Source organism: Lygodium microphyllum, chromosome 24, assembly GCF_053477565.2.
Source record: "Lygodium microphyllum isolate KBCC chromosome 24, Lygodium_microphyllum_v1.1.10, whole genome shotgun sequence".
NCBI classification, from domain to species: Eukaryota; Viridiplantae; Streptophyta; class Polypodiopsida; order Schizaeales; family Lygodiaceae; genus Lygodium; species Lygodium microphyllum.
In genome coordinates, this window is record NC_141158.1 from 96,828,634 (window position 1) to 96,844,482 (window position 15,849).

The 15,849-nt window shown below is 45.5% G+C and overlaps 1 protein-coding gene across 11 annotated transcripts in view; it reads left to right on the forward strand.

Moving 5' to 3' along the window:
- The window catches only part of LOC148015397 (uncharacterized), a 157,689-nt gene extending 145,503 nt beyond the window's left edge, over positions 1-12,186 (forward strand). For 9 of the 11 annotated variants that reach the window (XM_087665504.1, XM_087665497.1, XM_087665500.1 and 6 more), the window contains 2 exons: positions 11,298-11,420; positions 11,789-12,186. In XM_087665504.1, coding sequence (XP_087521630.1) covers positions 11,298-11,420; positions 11,789-12,007 — 342 coding nt within the window. In that variant the 3' untranslated portion in view covers positions 12,008-12,186. Of the gene's footprint in view, positions 1-5,060; positions 5,157-11,297; positions 11,421-11,788 lie in introns of those variants that run through there. The other 2 variants (XR_015688374.1, XM_087665505.1) reach the window with 2 other exon arrangements.
- The last annotated feature ends 3,663 nt before the right edge of the window (positions 12,187-15,849 follow it).

Genomic DNA, 15,849 nt, shown 5'->3' on the forward strand with positions numbered 1-15,849 from the left:
GCGTCCCCACATCCAGTGGGCTAGGTGGGAGGCCGGCCCGGCTTGTTCCATCAAGACATGGCAGGAGGTGTACAGGATGGCGGACGAGGAGATGCTGCAGCGAGTATCAGGTTGCACGAGAGGAGTGGAGTTGAGGAGAAGAGAGATAGACGCAACAATACCTCCGGAGTGGCTTGCCCCCCCGATATGAAAGCCGATAGAGCCTGGGGAGGTATGGGCAGCTAGGTTCTCTCCAGCAGGCATCCCCCTTCAGGTGGCAAGTAGAGTGGGTGGCGCCCCCCCAGGGGACCTTCTTCGCCGTTCAGGAAGGGGGACGTTTGGCCCTTGACAGAGGGCATCAGGATGAGGGGATTGCCACCCTTTCGTGGAGGAGGATTTCGGTGGTGGGTCTTCAAGGGAAGACTTGGCGACTGGACCCCTATGTTTTCTGGAAGGAGCTCAAGGAGTGGCGCCTTTGGATCTAGGAGGAATACCACTTGATGAGCTGGAGTGGGATCTAGGAGAGTGGCTATGGCCAGCCTCTGCGGTCGCCAAAAAGCCACCCAGGTTTCTAGAGTATACTGCCAGGATTGGCAGACATGTACTGATGCAGGAGGATATGGACTGGGCTCCGTCATGCAGCAGGCACTAGGCAGAGCACAGCATCACGGAGCCCTTCTGACGGACCTTCTGGCACTGCCTATGGGACAGCTGGAGGCCGAGGAGGGTGTCGTATTTTTTATGGCTGGTGGCACATGGAGGCTTGGCGGTGGGAAGCTGGCTTGCCCAGATGCAGAGAGGTGGAAACCCCAAAGCACTGCCTTTGGTCTTGTGAGGAGGCACAGCTCGTGTGGAGAGGAGCATGCCGTATCCTTCAACGTATAGCGCCCACCCTTGGGTGTATCTCATGGGGAGCTTTCTATTGGCAGGTAGTCAGCCAGGGCCATCACCTTTTGTATAAGGCCGGGATGCCGGACACGATATTCATGATCAAGGCAAGGTCATGCACAGTGGTCGGTTTGGAGGCTCTACCCATCTACCAGGTACTGGAGCCCACAGCAAACCGCTCGGAGGTATGGGAGATCATAGGGGGTCTTACTGGATGGCATATTTGGAAGGCACGATGCCAGGTGGCTTTCGGCGGAGAGAGACTTTCAGCACTTGCAACCTTAGCAGAGCTATGGACCTCCATCATCCATTCCCTTCGTGGCCGATGGAATCAGGTGCAGGGCGAGTCTAGGGCTCGTCAGGAGCTCCGTGGTCATTTCATGCGTACTTGGGGCGGCCAAGGTCTGTTCTTTGTGATGCAGGCAGGCAGTCCCCCCCCCCCCCCCCCCCTTTGGCTTCTTTGCCCCATCCCCCCTAGACTGCCTTGAGAGGCTTGTATACATGATGTACTGGTGACTCTGCTTCAGCTCCAGCTAGTCTGTTGAGCATGAGCACTCTGTTGTAATCAACTTTTTGAGTAATATAATCAGCCACATTTTACTTACAAAAAATAAAATAAAATTTGACCGAACGGTCAAAAGCCCCAAAAATTTGTGTTCAAAGCATCAATCACACATCTGCATTTTCTCTCTCATGCATAGAACAAGCCAATGTTTGCCAAAATAGAGAAATTTCAGCAAAACCCCCAAATTTTACCAAGTTTTGATGTCCAAATTGCGTGGAATTCAACCTGCATGTACATAAACTAACCAAATGCTGCACAGATTTTGCCCAAACTGCAAAAGCCCCAAATTGCACGGGGTCCAATGTGCATCAATGTCGAGAAATTGGGTAAATTTCAGCCAATTTGTGCATGTACATGAAAAACCTCAAATGTCGGAGGCAAAATGTCACAAATTCCTGCAATTTCTGAGACAAATTTGCTTGTCCTGCATCACAATCCCCAAGTCCGGGAAAAGCCCCAAATTTTATGGGTCCAATGTTGAGAAATTTCACTCAGATGAGCAAAATTTCAATAATTTTGGCGAAATTCCCAATTCAAATACTCACAATGTCTGCAATTTCTGACCCAGATGCCTCGATTTTGCATAGATAGCACTCCATCTGGAAAAGCCCCAAATTTCTGGGCCTTAAGCTGCAGAGATTTGCACATTGTGCTTGTGCACGCGAACTCCTGGAGAAGAAGAGGCAAATTCAAAGGAGATTTAGAGGAAAAGATTTTTCCTCTTTTTTTTTTTGTGAAAGATGTGATGGGGTCCGCTGACCCCGTTTGACCGTCCCGTCATGCAGCGCGCCTCCAGTCCCATCGCATGGTCGCCGTGCAGCGCACCCATCAGCTACTACCCGCCACGCACCGGCTGCTGCCCCGACGTTGCCCAGTCAACTGTCCTGTCGCCTAGTCTCTAGTATCCACGACCTGTCGTTTGGTCTCCAGCCTATTGCCTGGTCACCAGCATCCACGGCCTGTCGTTTGGCTTTAGATATGATGTTTTTTGTCCTATGCCTGCCTGCTTGCGACCTGGAACTGTCGCCTTGGCAGTTGCCTCCTCACGCAGCTCACACTTGACATCTTGAGAAGCGTGCAAAACTTGATGGCTCTGATACCTAGTGACAGGTTAGGCATGGAGATCGAGACAGACAGCCGTTACGCGCAGTGAGAGACAAAGAGAGTGAGATAGAGCAGAGTAGAGAGAGTGAGCACGTTTGTAGGTACAATGAGGAGTTTGTACCTTTAGGTTTTTAGATAGATATATATGTGTAAGTACAAGTGCTAAGGGTGTGTTCACACCCGAGCACATTTAAAGGCACTAGGCCTTTATTCCCAACACTTTACTGGGTGCAGATCAGGGGGGTTGATTAGCAGGGGAGATGGTGGAGAGGAGGAAGATCAAGGGGTGGTGGGGTGGTCGGAGGTACGGGGCGGGTGGGGGGGGCTTGTGGCCATGGAAGGAGGGGCTATGGGCTAGGGTCCATAGGGGATCCATTGGGGGGGGGGGGGGCGGGGGGGCGCTATGGGGGCTGTGGGGTCTCGAGAGAGGTAGCATGTGATGCAGGTGGTGGATGTAGAGGACTAGTCTTGTTGGGTGGGACGAGCAGGGGGGGGACTGCGGGGTGCTCCGTTGGGAGTTGTCGCTCGCCCTCCTCCTTCCTGCTGTCATGGCTGTGTCTGAGGGGCTGACTACGGTCCCCCCTGCCGTCTCCCTCTTTGTCGTCTTTGGACCTGTGTAAAATCGTCAGCGTCCACCTGTGGGCCTGTCGGCAGAGCCGCCTTGGCTACGAAGCGCATGCAACTGCTGCATGATTCCCAAAGTCATGGCAGTGCAGGCACTGCCCTGGTTGCCCAATCACAATGACCTGCTACCTGAAGGAGTATCCTCTTGCCTTAATCTCCAGGAACTTTGGTATACTCTTTGTATCTTTCACGGCCACCCGTACTTGTGGGACTCCTGCGGCTGTCACTGCATCCGCAAAGGAGGTAGGAAGAACTGTGTCAAAGAGCCATCCAAAGTCCTCCACTGATTGGTGATACTCTGCCGCCACTCCGGGGAAAAGTAAGGTGACCGGATGTGTAAGAAACCTGTTATGGAGTGCCAATGCCTCCACTGTGAAGCCACTATACCAGGGAACCATGTAGATGACCCCTTTCGTGGAGGCATAGGGTGAGCTATCCATTAGCTCACGAGTTGCGTCGGGAGAGGTGAGCCAAACCATGAAGATCCCTTGACCCATGAGGACTGCCTCCGCGATTTGCGTTGTGCCAATGCGTAGTGTGGAGTGAAGCGAATCTGGAAGCTGGGCCCTAGATTGGGGAGTGACCTACGAAGTTGTTTCTTTCAACTCTGGCTCTGTGGCATGGATGGCTACGAGCTGTTCCTCAGAGTCTCAACTCTCATAAATGAAAGATTGAATTATTTCATCTATAATCCCCAAATCAATCTTCATAATGGCTTCTTGATCAAGAATAGGCTTCAATCTTTGAATCTCCACACAAACTTGAAGTACTAATGCTGTGGATAAGTCTCAGGGCCAAGATTTGACAATATCTTCAAGAAGTTGCAAGCTTGAACCAAGCTTTAATGGCTGTTCCTATCCTATCCAGGGTTTCCATGAGATTAAGATGTTTGAAAGCGAAGAAATGAGAGTTTCTCTTGATCAATAGGAAGCCATAGATGATGCTTAGTGCTTGTAGTTAGGCATAAGAGCTATGGAAGGAGCCATTTGTTATAATTTTCGTGATTTGAATGTTGTCTAGGACAACACAAACTGTGTTTATGTCTCAACAGGTGTTGATTGTCAAATCTCCATGAAACCTCATCAAAATGGTGGTCTATATGAAGCTTATGAGGCTTGGAAGCTCTCTCAATAGTCCATTCTTGAAGGAGCATGAATAGAATGAATATCTCTTGTTGTAGATTCTATGGAAGCTTGAGAAAGAGAAGAAGAAAGTGACTCTCTTGAAAAGTAACCGTACTTTAAACCTCCTCTTAACTCCTATAGACCTACTTTTGCCAAAAGACCTCTAAAACTTGCCTTTGAAAGAGTGGAGGCTTGTCATCTTGACCTTGATCCCACCAAACTTGTCCAAAGCTCCAATGAATAGCTCTAGATATGGTGTTTGCTACCTGTAGATGGACTATTAATCATTGCTATTCATTAACTAGGGCATGTACTTGCTGTTCTTGTAGTAGAATAGATTGTTTGAGATAAAATAGATGTGAAATGGATATGAAGGGGACTACAAATGGATCAAAAGCTTGTAGTTCTGATGCCACTTGTCAAGAACGAAACTAGAGGAAGAAGAGATGAGAGAGAAGATAGTGGAATAGAGAGAAATAGGAGAGACAAAAAGAAAAGAGAGAAGGTTAGAGAAACCATGGAAGTTGAGCAAGAAGATGAAGATGAAAGAGACTTTTGATTATTACACAATGATGGAAAAAATAAGCCTCTTACATATTTTATACCAAGCAAGTATAACTTATATTTTTTCCTTGTTTTTTCCCAAAGATACTAATGTCTTTCCACCTCTTTTGATTCCATCCTCACCCAAAGGTTTTTGCTTTCAAATATAGCATAATGGACTCACTAAAAATGGCTTGAATTGTGGAGATGATAAGAGTACTACTTTGTTTCAGCATTACAAGGGTATAAAGAATATTGTGGAATCTAAGAGAATTTGATCGGATGCAAAGCCTAAGAGCAAGCCTCACATATGCACATCATCTGAAAATTCTTAAATTGAAAACTTGGCCACCAAATCTTCATGAAGGTACTCCTGCAAACAATAGATAGCTAGACAGACCTTGCCGTACTAAATCTGGAATAACTTTCTATAGGCTACTCCAAATCAAGTGTATTATATGTCAAAATGAAGCTCATTTCATTTTCTTTCAGCTTATATAATTTTCACTTTGACGTTATTAATGTAGGGTAAAAACTGTTCATAATAAAGTGCTGTTTGTGGAATATCTGCAGTAAAATAGGGGCCAAATTTAGCTAATCTTTAGCCGAAACAGCATCTCAAAGATAAGGAAACTCCTCCAAAATAGATGTTGGCCTCCAAGAAGCTTCTTTAGGAGGTAGGCCATGCTATTTGATCAAATACTCCAAGATTGATGGAGATCTAAGCTTCTTCTCACACTGTTCTATGACTTCCTCAAGAATATATTGAATAATACCCTCTTCATCCATGGGTAGTAGCTCTTCCATGTAATCCACTTGGGTCCCAATAAAAGGCTTAAGTGACTCACATGAAAGATATTGTTCATTTTTGTGGAGAAAGGGAGTTCTAGGCAATAAGCTAAATCACCTACATGCTTCACAATCGTGTATGGCCCATAAAATATATAGACTAACTTGTTGCTAGAGCCATCTTTGAGATTGGAATATTGTCACGGGGAGGTGAAATTTTAAGATGCTTTAATCTTGACGATAACATTTGATTAAGTTATTAATCAAATGTGCAAGGTTGTTTAGCACATGTGATGCACATGGTAGTTATTTCATAGTCACAAGCCAAGGACCCTGAGGATGCAATGGGTGTCAAAGGCAAAAGTTTTGATAAGTTATGCCAACTAGATTCTAGTCCCTTCTTAAGAGATTTTAGCATTTTTCAGCCATTTTGAGTAGATCTCAACTAGAATTGGTGGACAATAGGAGGATTTCTACTTTAAACGGTAAAAAATTTGTGTAAAAATTAGGGTTTGACAATCACCTTGGGACCGGTGCCAATAAAAGAAGGCATGGTATACCTAAAATTTGTGGAATTGATAGGGATTTCGACTGCCAGTCCATCCATTGTAAATTGGGGCAGCATTTGGCCGATTTGGTGGTTCCATTTTGGCAAGTTTTGGGTGAAAATCACGGGGCAATTGGCTCAAGTTGCTTGCTGATTATATATACAACAAGGGGCTTTTGGATCAGCAAAGGAGATTATGAAATCTCAACTTATATGCTGTCCATTAGCAATCAAAGTTAAATAAATACCGAAAGGGGCGCCAGTTTTGGGGCCAACCAAGTGTCTATTATCCAAGATTATTAAGGTAATGTGTGCATTTCAGTTTATGCTCAGTTATCAATTGCTGTAATTAAGTGCTTGATCAGGTTTTACCACCCTATCCGAAGAGGAAGGCTAGTTCCAAATACTGTAACTTAGGCATATTCAAAAGTATCAACTTTTCTTTTTGATGCTCTATAGGTCGTCTTTTCTCATCAGCATAAAGCTTCATTTGATCTTGAGTTTTCTTAAGATTCATGTTAAACTGCTGAAGTAGAACTTGCATGCGATCCAATTCGTCTTTTCCTTGAGGATTTATCTTCTCATTAAATATGATCGTAGGAAGGGGCATTCTATATCCATACAAAGCCTCAAAGGGAGAGACTCTTATGCTAAAATGAGTGGATTTATCGTAGGTAAACTCAACCAAATGAATCCACGAATCCCAATATGTTGTATATCATGGCAGAAAGGCCTTAAATAGGTCTCAGGCCATTTATTCACCCTCTCCATTTGACCATCAGTTTGGGGATAATATGCTAGAGATGGAACTAATTTTATTCCCATTGAGGTAAAAACCACCTGCCAACAATTACTCATAAATTTGGTGTCCTTGTCATGAACTATGATGTGTAGTAGTAGTAGATGCAACTTAACACATGCTTCATAAACTGACTTGCTACTAGGTCTTCCTGGGAATTAAATGGACTGCTTTTGTGAGTCTATCCACCGCCAAATATTATTCTACCCCTTTTCGGTTGTAGATAACCCAATGATAAAATCCATTGTTATGTGGATCGATTAACCTTTAGGGATAGGTAATGGCTGCAATAATTCTCTTGGCTTAAGAGTGATGTTTTTATTTTGCTAACACGGCACACATCTAGAAACAAAGTTTTTGACATCCTTCCATAGGACATTCTAGTCAATTTTTTTGGAGATTTTGTCATAGGTTTCGAAGACATCTAGATAACCAACTATAGGGAAAGAATGTATCTTGTCCATTATCTTTTGCTTGAAGTAGGAAGTATATGGGATTACAATCTTACCATGAAACCAAATAAGACCATTTTTTAGCTGAATTGAGAGTTCTATTTTATTAGTCCTTGTGATTTCTAGAATATATGGCTGAATTCCTCATCTAACAAATAGGCCTCTTTGAGCTCTTCAATCCAAGCGCTATGAAACTCAGCTATAGATGAAACCTTGCATCCTCGCATTCTTCAAAGAGAATCAGCCATAATATTATCCTTGCCCTTAGTATGAGTGAATCAGTCATGATATTATCTTTGCTCCTAGTCATAATTTTGCAAGATAACAACCCATCGACTCTATACTCTAAACCGGCTGCCATAAAGATAGTGGTGCCACTTCTTGATTGCATGAAGGATAGCCAATATTTCTTGGTCATACACATTCATTTTCATCTCTTTTTTCCTCAACTTGCAACTTTTAAAGGCAATGATCCCATGTTCTTAAAGTAAAATTGTATCTATGACCGGTCCACTAGCATTACACTAGATAGTAAACTCTTTTGAAGAGTGAAGGAAAACCAAGGTAGGATCTGAAGTGAGCAATTCCTTTAACTGATGAAAACTCCAATTAGCTATAGCATCCTAGAAGAAAGCTTCTTTCTTCAGCCTGTCTGTCAAAGATGCTACATTAGTCACACAGTGCTTGAGAAATCTTTGATAGAAAGAAGATAAACCAAGAAAACCATGAAGAGAAGTGGTATTGGTGAGTATTGATCATTCCTTAATACACTACACTTTCTTAGGATTAGTCTTAATTCTTTCTTTACTCACAACATGTCCCAATTACTTCACTTTAGTTTACATGAGTGAACGTTTAGTGTCCTTAATGAGCAATCTGTGATGCCTTAAAACATCAAACACCTTCTTTATATACATGAAATGATCCATAACTGCTATAGATGAGAAAGCCATCGAAGAATACTAATACAAACTTAAAAATGAAGGGCGGCAATATTTTATTTATAAGACTCCGAAAGGTGATTTGTGTGTTTGTTAACCCAAATGGTACAAGAAGAAAATGATAGAGCCCTCGATCAATCCTAAATGTTGTCTTCACTTTATTACCCTCTCATTTTAGTTTGATGGTAGCGAGATCTCAAATCTATCTTGGTAAAGTACTTTGCCTCTTTTAGCTCATTAAGTAAATCATCAACTCTAGGGATAGGATACCTATTCTTGACTATGATCTTGTTGAGGTCCTTGTAATCAACACACATTCGAAAAGTGCCATCATTTTTCTTGACCAACAAGACTGGAGAAGCATAGGGTGAAAAACTAGGCTGAATAAATTCCATCTCTAGCAAGTCTTTAATTTGCTTGGCTACTTACTCCTTTTAACATTTTGAGAGTTTGTAAGGTAGCTTATTAATTGGCTTTGAGTGAGGCTCGAAGTCTATGGGGTGATTCATTGCTTACTAGGAAGGAGCATTGTAAGTACTTGAAACAAGTATTTATACTCCTCCAAAAGAGCTTTCAATGCTGAATTCTTTGTTGATTCTTTGGATTGCTCTGTAACCTCTTTGTTAAGGTGTAAAAGAAATATTTATGAGTGCTTCTTAAACCCTTTTTTGAGTTGTTTTCCTATAATGAGTTGAAATTTTGCTTGCTATGGATTTCCTCTAGGTGTATGAGCTATCCTTCATGGAAACTTCATGTACAATTGAGAGAGATCCATAGCGATTCTCCTTAATTGCGTCAGCCAATCATAGCCTAAAACCGCATCAATAAGGTCCATATCTAAAGCAATCAAGTCTACCTATGCTTTATAATTTCAGCCAAATGTAGGGGAACTTCATAGTACATTTGGGTGTTAATCTCTTCATTACCATTGGCTGCTTGAATCTTAATAGGCTACTGTAATTCAGCGGAAAGACATTACAATCTTTCGATTACTTGCTTATTTACAAAGCTATATATACTACCACTATCTACCAAGATATACACAATTTTGCTATGGATGCTTCCTTGAACTCTTGGTATGCTTGGGCTGTTGGACCTATCCATGTATTCATTGATATTGAATAGGCCGTAGTAGTAGCATCCAAAATGATCCAATAGCTTACTACTCTCTTGTCCACCTAGATTAATAGGTATGTGGTCGCCAGGATTAAAAGAAAATCCTTCTAGAGGGTCATAAAATTGATCTTGGCCAGTGACATCTTCATGATCACTTCATCCTCTTCTCCCGGCTCTTCAATGATAAACATGTTGTTTACTTATAGCTTTCTTGTGCACACATTTGGTGGCATGATCAGCAGTATACTCCTCCCCATATCTGAAACATAGACATAGATCCTTTTCTTTGCACTCTTGTCAAGAAGGGAACTAGAGGAGAAAGGAGAGAGAAGACTGCAGAAGAGAGAGAAACATGAGAGTGAAAGACTAGAAGAAGAGAGAGAAGAGAGCAGCCATAGAAGCTGAGTGAGAAGGTGACGATGATGAAAAATGATCCTTTTTACATCTTATATGCCCTGCCAATGTGGCTAATATTATTTTCCCATCATTTATCATTTTCCCCTCCATTACAATATTGCACAATGATGATGAAAAATGAGCCTCTTTACATCTTATATATCCTCCCGATTTAACTAGTATAATTTTCCCATTATTTACCATTTTCCCCTCCATTACAAATATCTCATGCTCTGGCCATTTACTTGCATTTAATGATCATGCAGAACTTTAGTAAATTAATTCACTTCATTCAAACACAGTGTATGGTAGTGGGTCTGCCATGGGAAAGGAACCAGCAAATTCATGGTGAGAGGACCCTGCAGGTAGTGGAGAAGTTTGCAGCAGAGTGCTGCATATGATGATTGAATAATGTGTTTCTTAAATTTTATTACCAACAAGAATACTCTCTCTAAACTCCAACCTTTGTAGCATGGATGATGGCTCTGGGACCCATAGGTGAGTCTGCATACCGCGGGAAAGTTGATCCCATCAGGTTTTGTGGTCATTTTACTGAGTTGACAATGTGTAACCCCCACAAATCTTCATACCTCCAAGCTCCTTCAAAATTTGTTTCTATCAGGCAAAGCCTGCAGCTGCTTGATTGATGATTGTTTTCAAGGTTCAGAGTGGACTCCCTCACCCATCCAGTGACATGGATTGAGAAGTTTCTGTTCAACTCTTTAGAAGGCTATGCTGTTGCTGAAGCCATGGCACCTGTAGCTAAATTGCTTTGCATAACCAATCACTTTGAAAGGTTCCTGCCCAGACCAGTCACCCACATCCTCATCCTTGACAGTGTTAAGAAATTAGACATTGGAAAAATTGGCTTTGGGTTTTTTGGTTTTGGGGCACAATGAGACAAATAGCCTATGGTCTAGTCTGCCCTTTTTGAAAGCTATGGTAAGCACCTCTTCCACAAGAAGTTATTGTTTTTGAAGAGCTATGGAATAGCACCTCCTTCAAGTGTATGTTAAGCTTGCCTTGAAGAATCCTTGATGTTTATTGCGCTTGAAAATATGGTCCTTGATAATAATTGCAGAAGCATTCTTGAAAATGGATTCAAGAGAACCTGTTTCATTGGTGTAAAGTTTCTCACATGTGATGTGCTGCAAGATGGAGGAGCTGCTCTGGCTATAGTTTACTTACATTGATTGGCATGGCTTCCGTTTAACAATAAGCAGATTTGCACACCCCCAACAAAAAAAAACAAACAAAAAACCTGAAAAGCGTCTTACAAAAATGTCATATCCTCCTGCTTTTTGAAGTAAATTCTCAAGGAGTAGAAACTCTGAACTTACATATTGTTAAGTGGCACTATGCTCCCTGTTTGAATCAATATGGTAACTTTGGGTCTGAGAGGAGTAACACTTCCATGTTCTTCTCACTAGGATTACTTTGTATGTGACAACGATGTAGTTTGGGAGGGTGACTACATCGACTTTATCCACATAAATGAGAAAGGCCAGCGTGTGTTGGACCACTCTCAAATCGACTTGCTAAAGCCAATGAAGGTGAATGCGTGCACAGTTCTTTTGTAGCATTTAATTTTAGTGCTTTATATTACCATGTGTGAAAGCCCAAATGGGGTGAAAACACATCATGATCAGAGGCCAAGGGTTAAGCTTTCCTGTTGGACATTTGAGGAGCCAAACATGCACACATGCACCTATCCCACAAACTGCATATACCCCCTGACCCCCCTGCCCCAGCCCCCAACACACACACACACACACACACACACACACACACACACACACAAATACACCCCACCCATCACGTACATATACACACACACCACTTGCACACATTCTTTTGGGAAACCACTTACAACACACACCATCTTTCATTCATTTCATGATAGAAATGGGCTGTATTGCAGGCTGTGGGTATGGCATCTCAAGCTGTAACTAGAATGAAGAATCTCAGTCAACAGAGATACAAAGAGCAAGTTAGTGATGATATCCAAATGGAAACCATTAAACACCCCACTCCAGCACCAGCCAATGGCTCTTTGAAGAGTTGGCTTGGTGGCATGAGCTTTCGCAAACGCAAACTATTGAAATCAAAATCTACATCATTTACACGAGCTGATTGGTAAAAGGGGTCTTCTCTGTTTGATCTTGCTTGTACGTCTTCCTGATTCTTCACCTTTAAACTTGCCAATTTTGGCTGTGGCTGATGCTGTATCCTGGTTGTAGATATAATTTGTCACCATTTTTTTGCATTGAGAAATATAAATTGAAAGAGGGAGGTATCTACATTTTGTTTTTTTTGTTGGCTGCTGGAACTGGGCAAGCTATATCCACCCTGCTCAGTTTGTCTTTGTTTTTGTTCTTTTGTTTGAAGTTCCTTAATTTTACAGGTTTAGATTGCTAACTTTATATGAAACCAATAACAAAAGTGTGTGAGATGTGCAGGAGCATTGTCCTTGGGACTCTTTCAGTTGATCTTATTTACTATTCTCTTTATCTAGGGTGGGAAGGAGTGGCTTTTTTTTTGCATGGAGGGTTTGGATGTGCAAGAAAAAATATAACTTGTCTACGGGTTCACATCTTACACACACTGAGTAACATCAGCTTCCAAATGGTAGATTAAAGTTTTTGATAAACACAAGTAACTACTAACCAACATTCATGACATAGCCCAAGTAAAAGTTAGCCGTGTATAAAAAGATTTTGAGCTCTTACCTACGCGTCGTTGCTCTATCACCCCCGACATCTCCAGTGCGCCCCCCACTGTCCCGTGGCGTGCGCCGCTAGTTCCCCGCCATCATCCCCCCCCCCCCCCCCCCCCCCCGGGCATTCTGTGCCGCCTGTCCCCCGTCTCCCCCCATCTCCCCCTAGCGCGCGGTGTGACCCCCCTCCATCTCCCCCCAGTGCGACCCCTCTCCCTCCCCCCCCCCCCCCCCCCCCCCCCCCCCCCCCTTGCACGCCTCACCTCCCCTGCCTCAAACACACCACTATTGTTCCTCACCTAGAAACCTGCCTCCCCCCCCTCTCGCATTCCCGCAATGTGTCCTCCCACCCGAGGATTTGGTTTCCCACCCCTCCGTACTCCCCCCCCTCCCCGCCTCCACCCCCCCCCAACCTGTTCCCGTACTGTGGCCCATAGCACTGTCCGATAGGCCTAACACACTCATTCGCCTCGCTACGAGCTGGACTACAGCAATGTCCAACACCTTCCCCACCGTGTAAACAAGCATTCCTCACCCCCCTCCCCCTTCCTTGCCATTGACCCTCTTCCCCTCTAGTTGCTCCCTTCCTGTGAAGCAGCATTCCCCCCCCCCCCCCCCCCCCCCTTTCGACAGCGCAGTAGCGTGAGTGGTAGGTCCTCAGCTAGGATGCGCAATATAAACCTCTGGTCAGATGCCGCCGCATTCGACAAGTGGCCCCCAGTCAAACACCTTGTGCATCATCCTCTCTGAGAAACAGCTCTTGGCCGTCCGGGCCACAGAGTTGGAGCTGAAAGAAATAGTGATCTTTGGTCAGGTCGTCGGACTTTCCCCATCAAGGGCCTAGCTTCGACTCACCTCTGCGGACACAGCCCGTGAGTTGGAGAGCTTGCCCTATGCCTCCACGAAGGGGTTCATCTACATGGTTCCCTGGTATAGCGGCTTCACAGTGGAGTCATTTGCGCTCCACAACAGTTTTCTCAGACACCTAGTCACCCCTACTCTTTCCCGGACTGGCGGTAGAGTATCGTCAATTAGTGGAGGACTTTAGACGGCTTTTTGGCACAATTCTCCTTGCTTTCTTTGTGGCTGTGAAAGACACAAAAAGCATACCAAAGTTCCTGGAGATTGAGGCTGGAGGTCATTCCTTTAGACAGCAGGTCATGGTGAGTGGGTAACCAGGGCAGTGCCTGCGCTGCCACGACTTTGGACATAAGGCAGCAGATTGTACGCATTTCGAGTCCAAGGCGGCTCCGGCGATGGGCCCACAGGTGGACGTCGATGGCTTCACATGGGTCCAAAGATGACAGAGAGGAAGACGGTGGGGGGGGGGGGGGGGCGGGGCACAGCCAGCGCCTCAGTCGCAGCCTTGACAGCAGGGTGCAGGAGGGCAAGCGACACCCCCTCAGCAAAGCACTCCATAGCCCCCCTTGCCCGTCCCACTCGGCAGGACCGCAATCCCCCACAGCCACTACTCGTACCACAGACTACCCCACCTGAGATCCCACAGCCCCCACACCCACCCTCCCCCACCTCCCAAGCTTCCCCCACTGACTCTGGCTCACAGCCCCCCCCTTCCAGGGCCACAGCCATCCCCCACACCCGCCACATACTTCTGACCATCCCACCATCCCTCGACCCTCTTCCCCCCCACCAACTCCCTTGCCGAGCACCCCCCCTGATCCACATCCGTTTCAAGTGATCCCTCCAGACCCACTCGCGCTCCTCCCACAGGAGGTGGTGAGCCACACATGCCTACATCCTCCTCGCACCAGCAGTCCTCCCCCTCCCACAGCCACCAACTCATCTACCCCTGCTGCCCGTCACACCTTCCCAAGACAAGCACAGCTGTTGCCACAGGAGCTCTTTCGTAGTGGCCCATAGTCCTACCTGAGAGTTGCGGAGCGCGGAGAGTTCCCACTACCTCTAGAGGTGGGGATCTTCGTGGTTCGCAAGTCAAAGAGGGTCAAGGTCTATCTACTAGCACCATCGGATGGACCAAACTACTCTTTCTTCTTTTAGTTCTCTCACTCAGGGGATTGGACGACGACACAGATGGAGGAGTTGAAGATTCAGGTGGTGGACCACATCTCCCAGTGGATGGGAGGAGGACTAGCATTGTTTGCACAGCAGTGGCTTGGTTGCATGATGGACATTAATTGGTCGGCTGGCGCCGAGGTCCCACACTTGAGCATTATCTTTCGAGCCCCTCCACAATGGAGGGCTCCGAGAGATGTGATCAAGTGGCGCCTGGCATAGGTGGCCCATTTCTACCAATGTATGGAGTCACGACTGTCAGCATGGCTGATAGATGCATTAATAGTACCACCTGGAGCATCTATCACCCCTATGGTCCAGCCGAGGGCCACCATGGGAGATTGGAGTTCGCCGTCCAGTCCTGCGGCAAAGCGTACTTGCATGCCCCATAGTTTCTCATCCTCATCAGCAGCCTCCACACGGAATAGATGCCACTGTTAGGTCAATCGCAGGTTTCTCCATGAGCTTACAGTGTTACACCTTGCATCCTATAATGTGAATAGTCTCCACTACAGCGGGGTACGTGGTTCCAGGAAGTTGATTGCTCGGTAAGAGTTGCAACTTGCCCTTGCCAAACGGATCGACATTTTACTTCTATAGGAGCACAAGCTCACTTCTTCCCAGGCCCAGTGGATAGGGAAGGTACTCCCGGGCAGCTCGCACACTTACTGGGAGCACGCCATAGGTGCCTACGGCAGGAGTGGAGGCGTATGCACCTCTATTGGCTCGAGTCTCACCACCTGTGTACGAGATCACGGGACGATAGTAGCAAGGAGGGTTCTATGGATCAGACTGGATATTAGAGACTCGTGTCTTGAATTCCTCAATGTCTACACACCTACGGAGGTTAGGGCACGCAATAGGTTCTGGGTGGAGATCACGGATGGACTCTTTGAGGTGGACTCTTGGATCGTTGGAGGAGACTTCAACAACCTAGAGGCTTTGGAGGACTAGCAGGGCAGAGACAGAAACTATCAGGGCATGGCCAAGGAGCATTAGAAGACATGGGAGGTATTTCTATTGGTAGTAGGTGCACGTGATGCTTGGAGAGACCCTACCTTCCACAGGAGGGAGAGGTCACTTGACTTCTCTTGGGGATACATGTGGCTAGGTGGAGTCCTGCTGGAGCGGTTGGACAAGTTTTATGTGGGAGAGTAGGGAGGCTCTCATGGAGGCCAAATTGGGCAGTTGGCGGGCACCACGTTGTCTGATCATTGCCCGGTTCTCCTAAC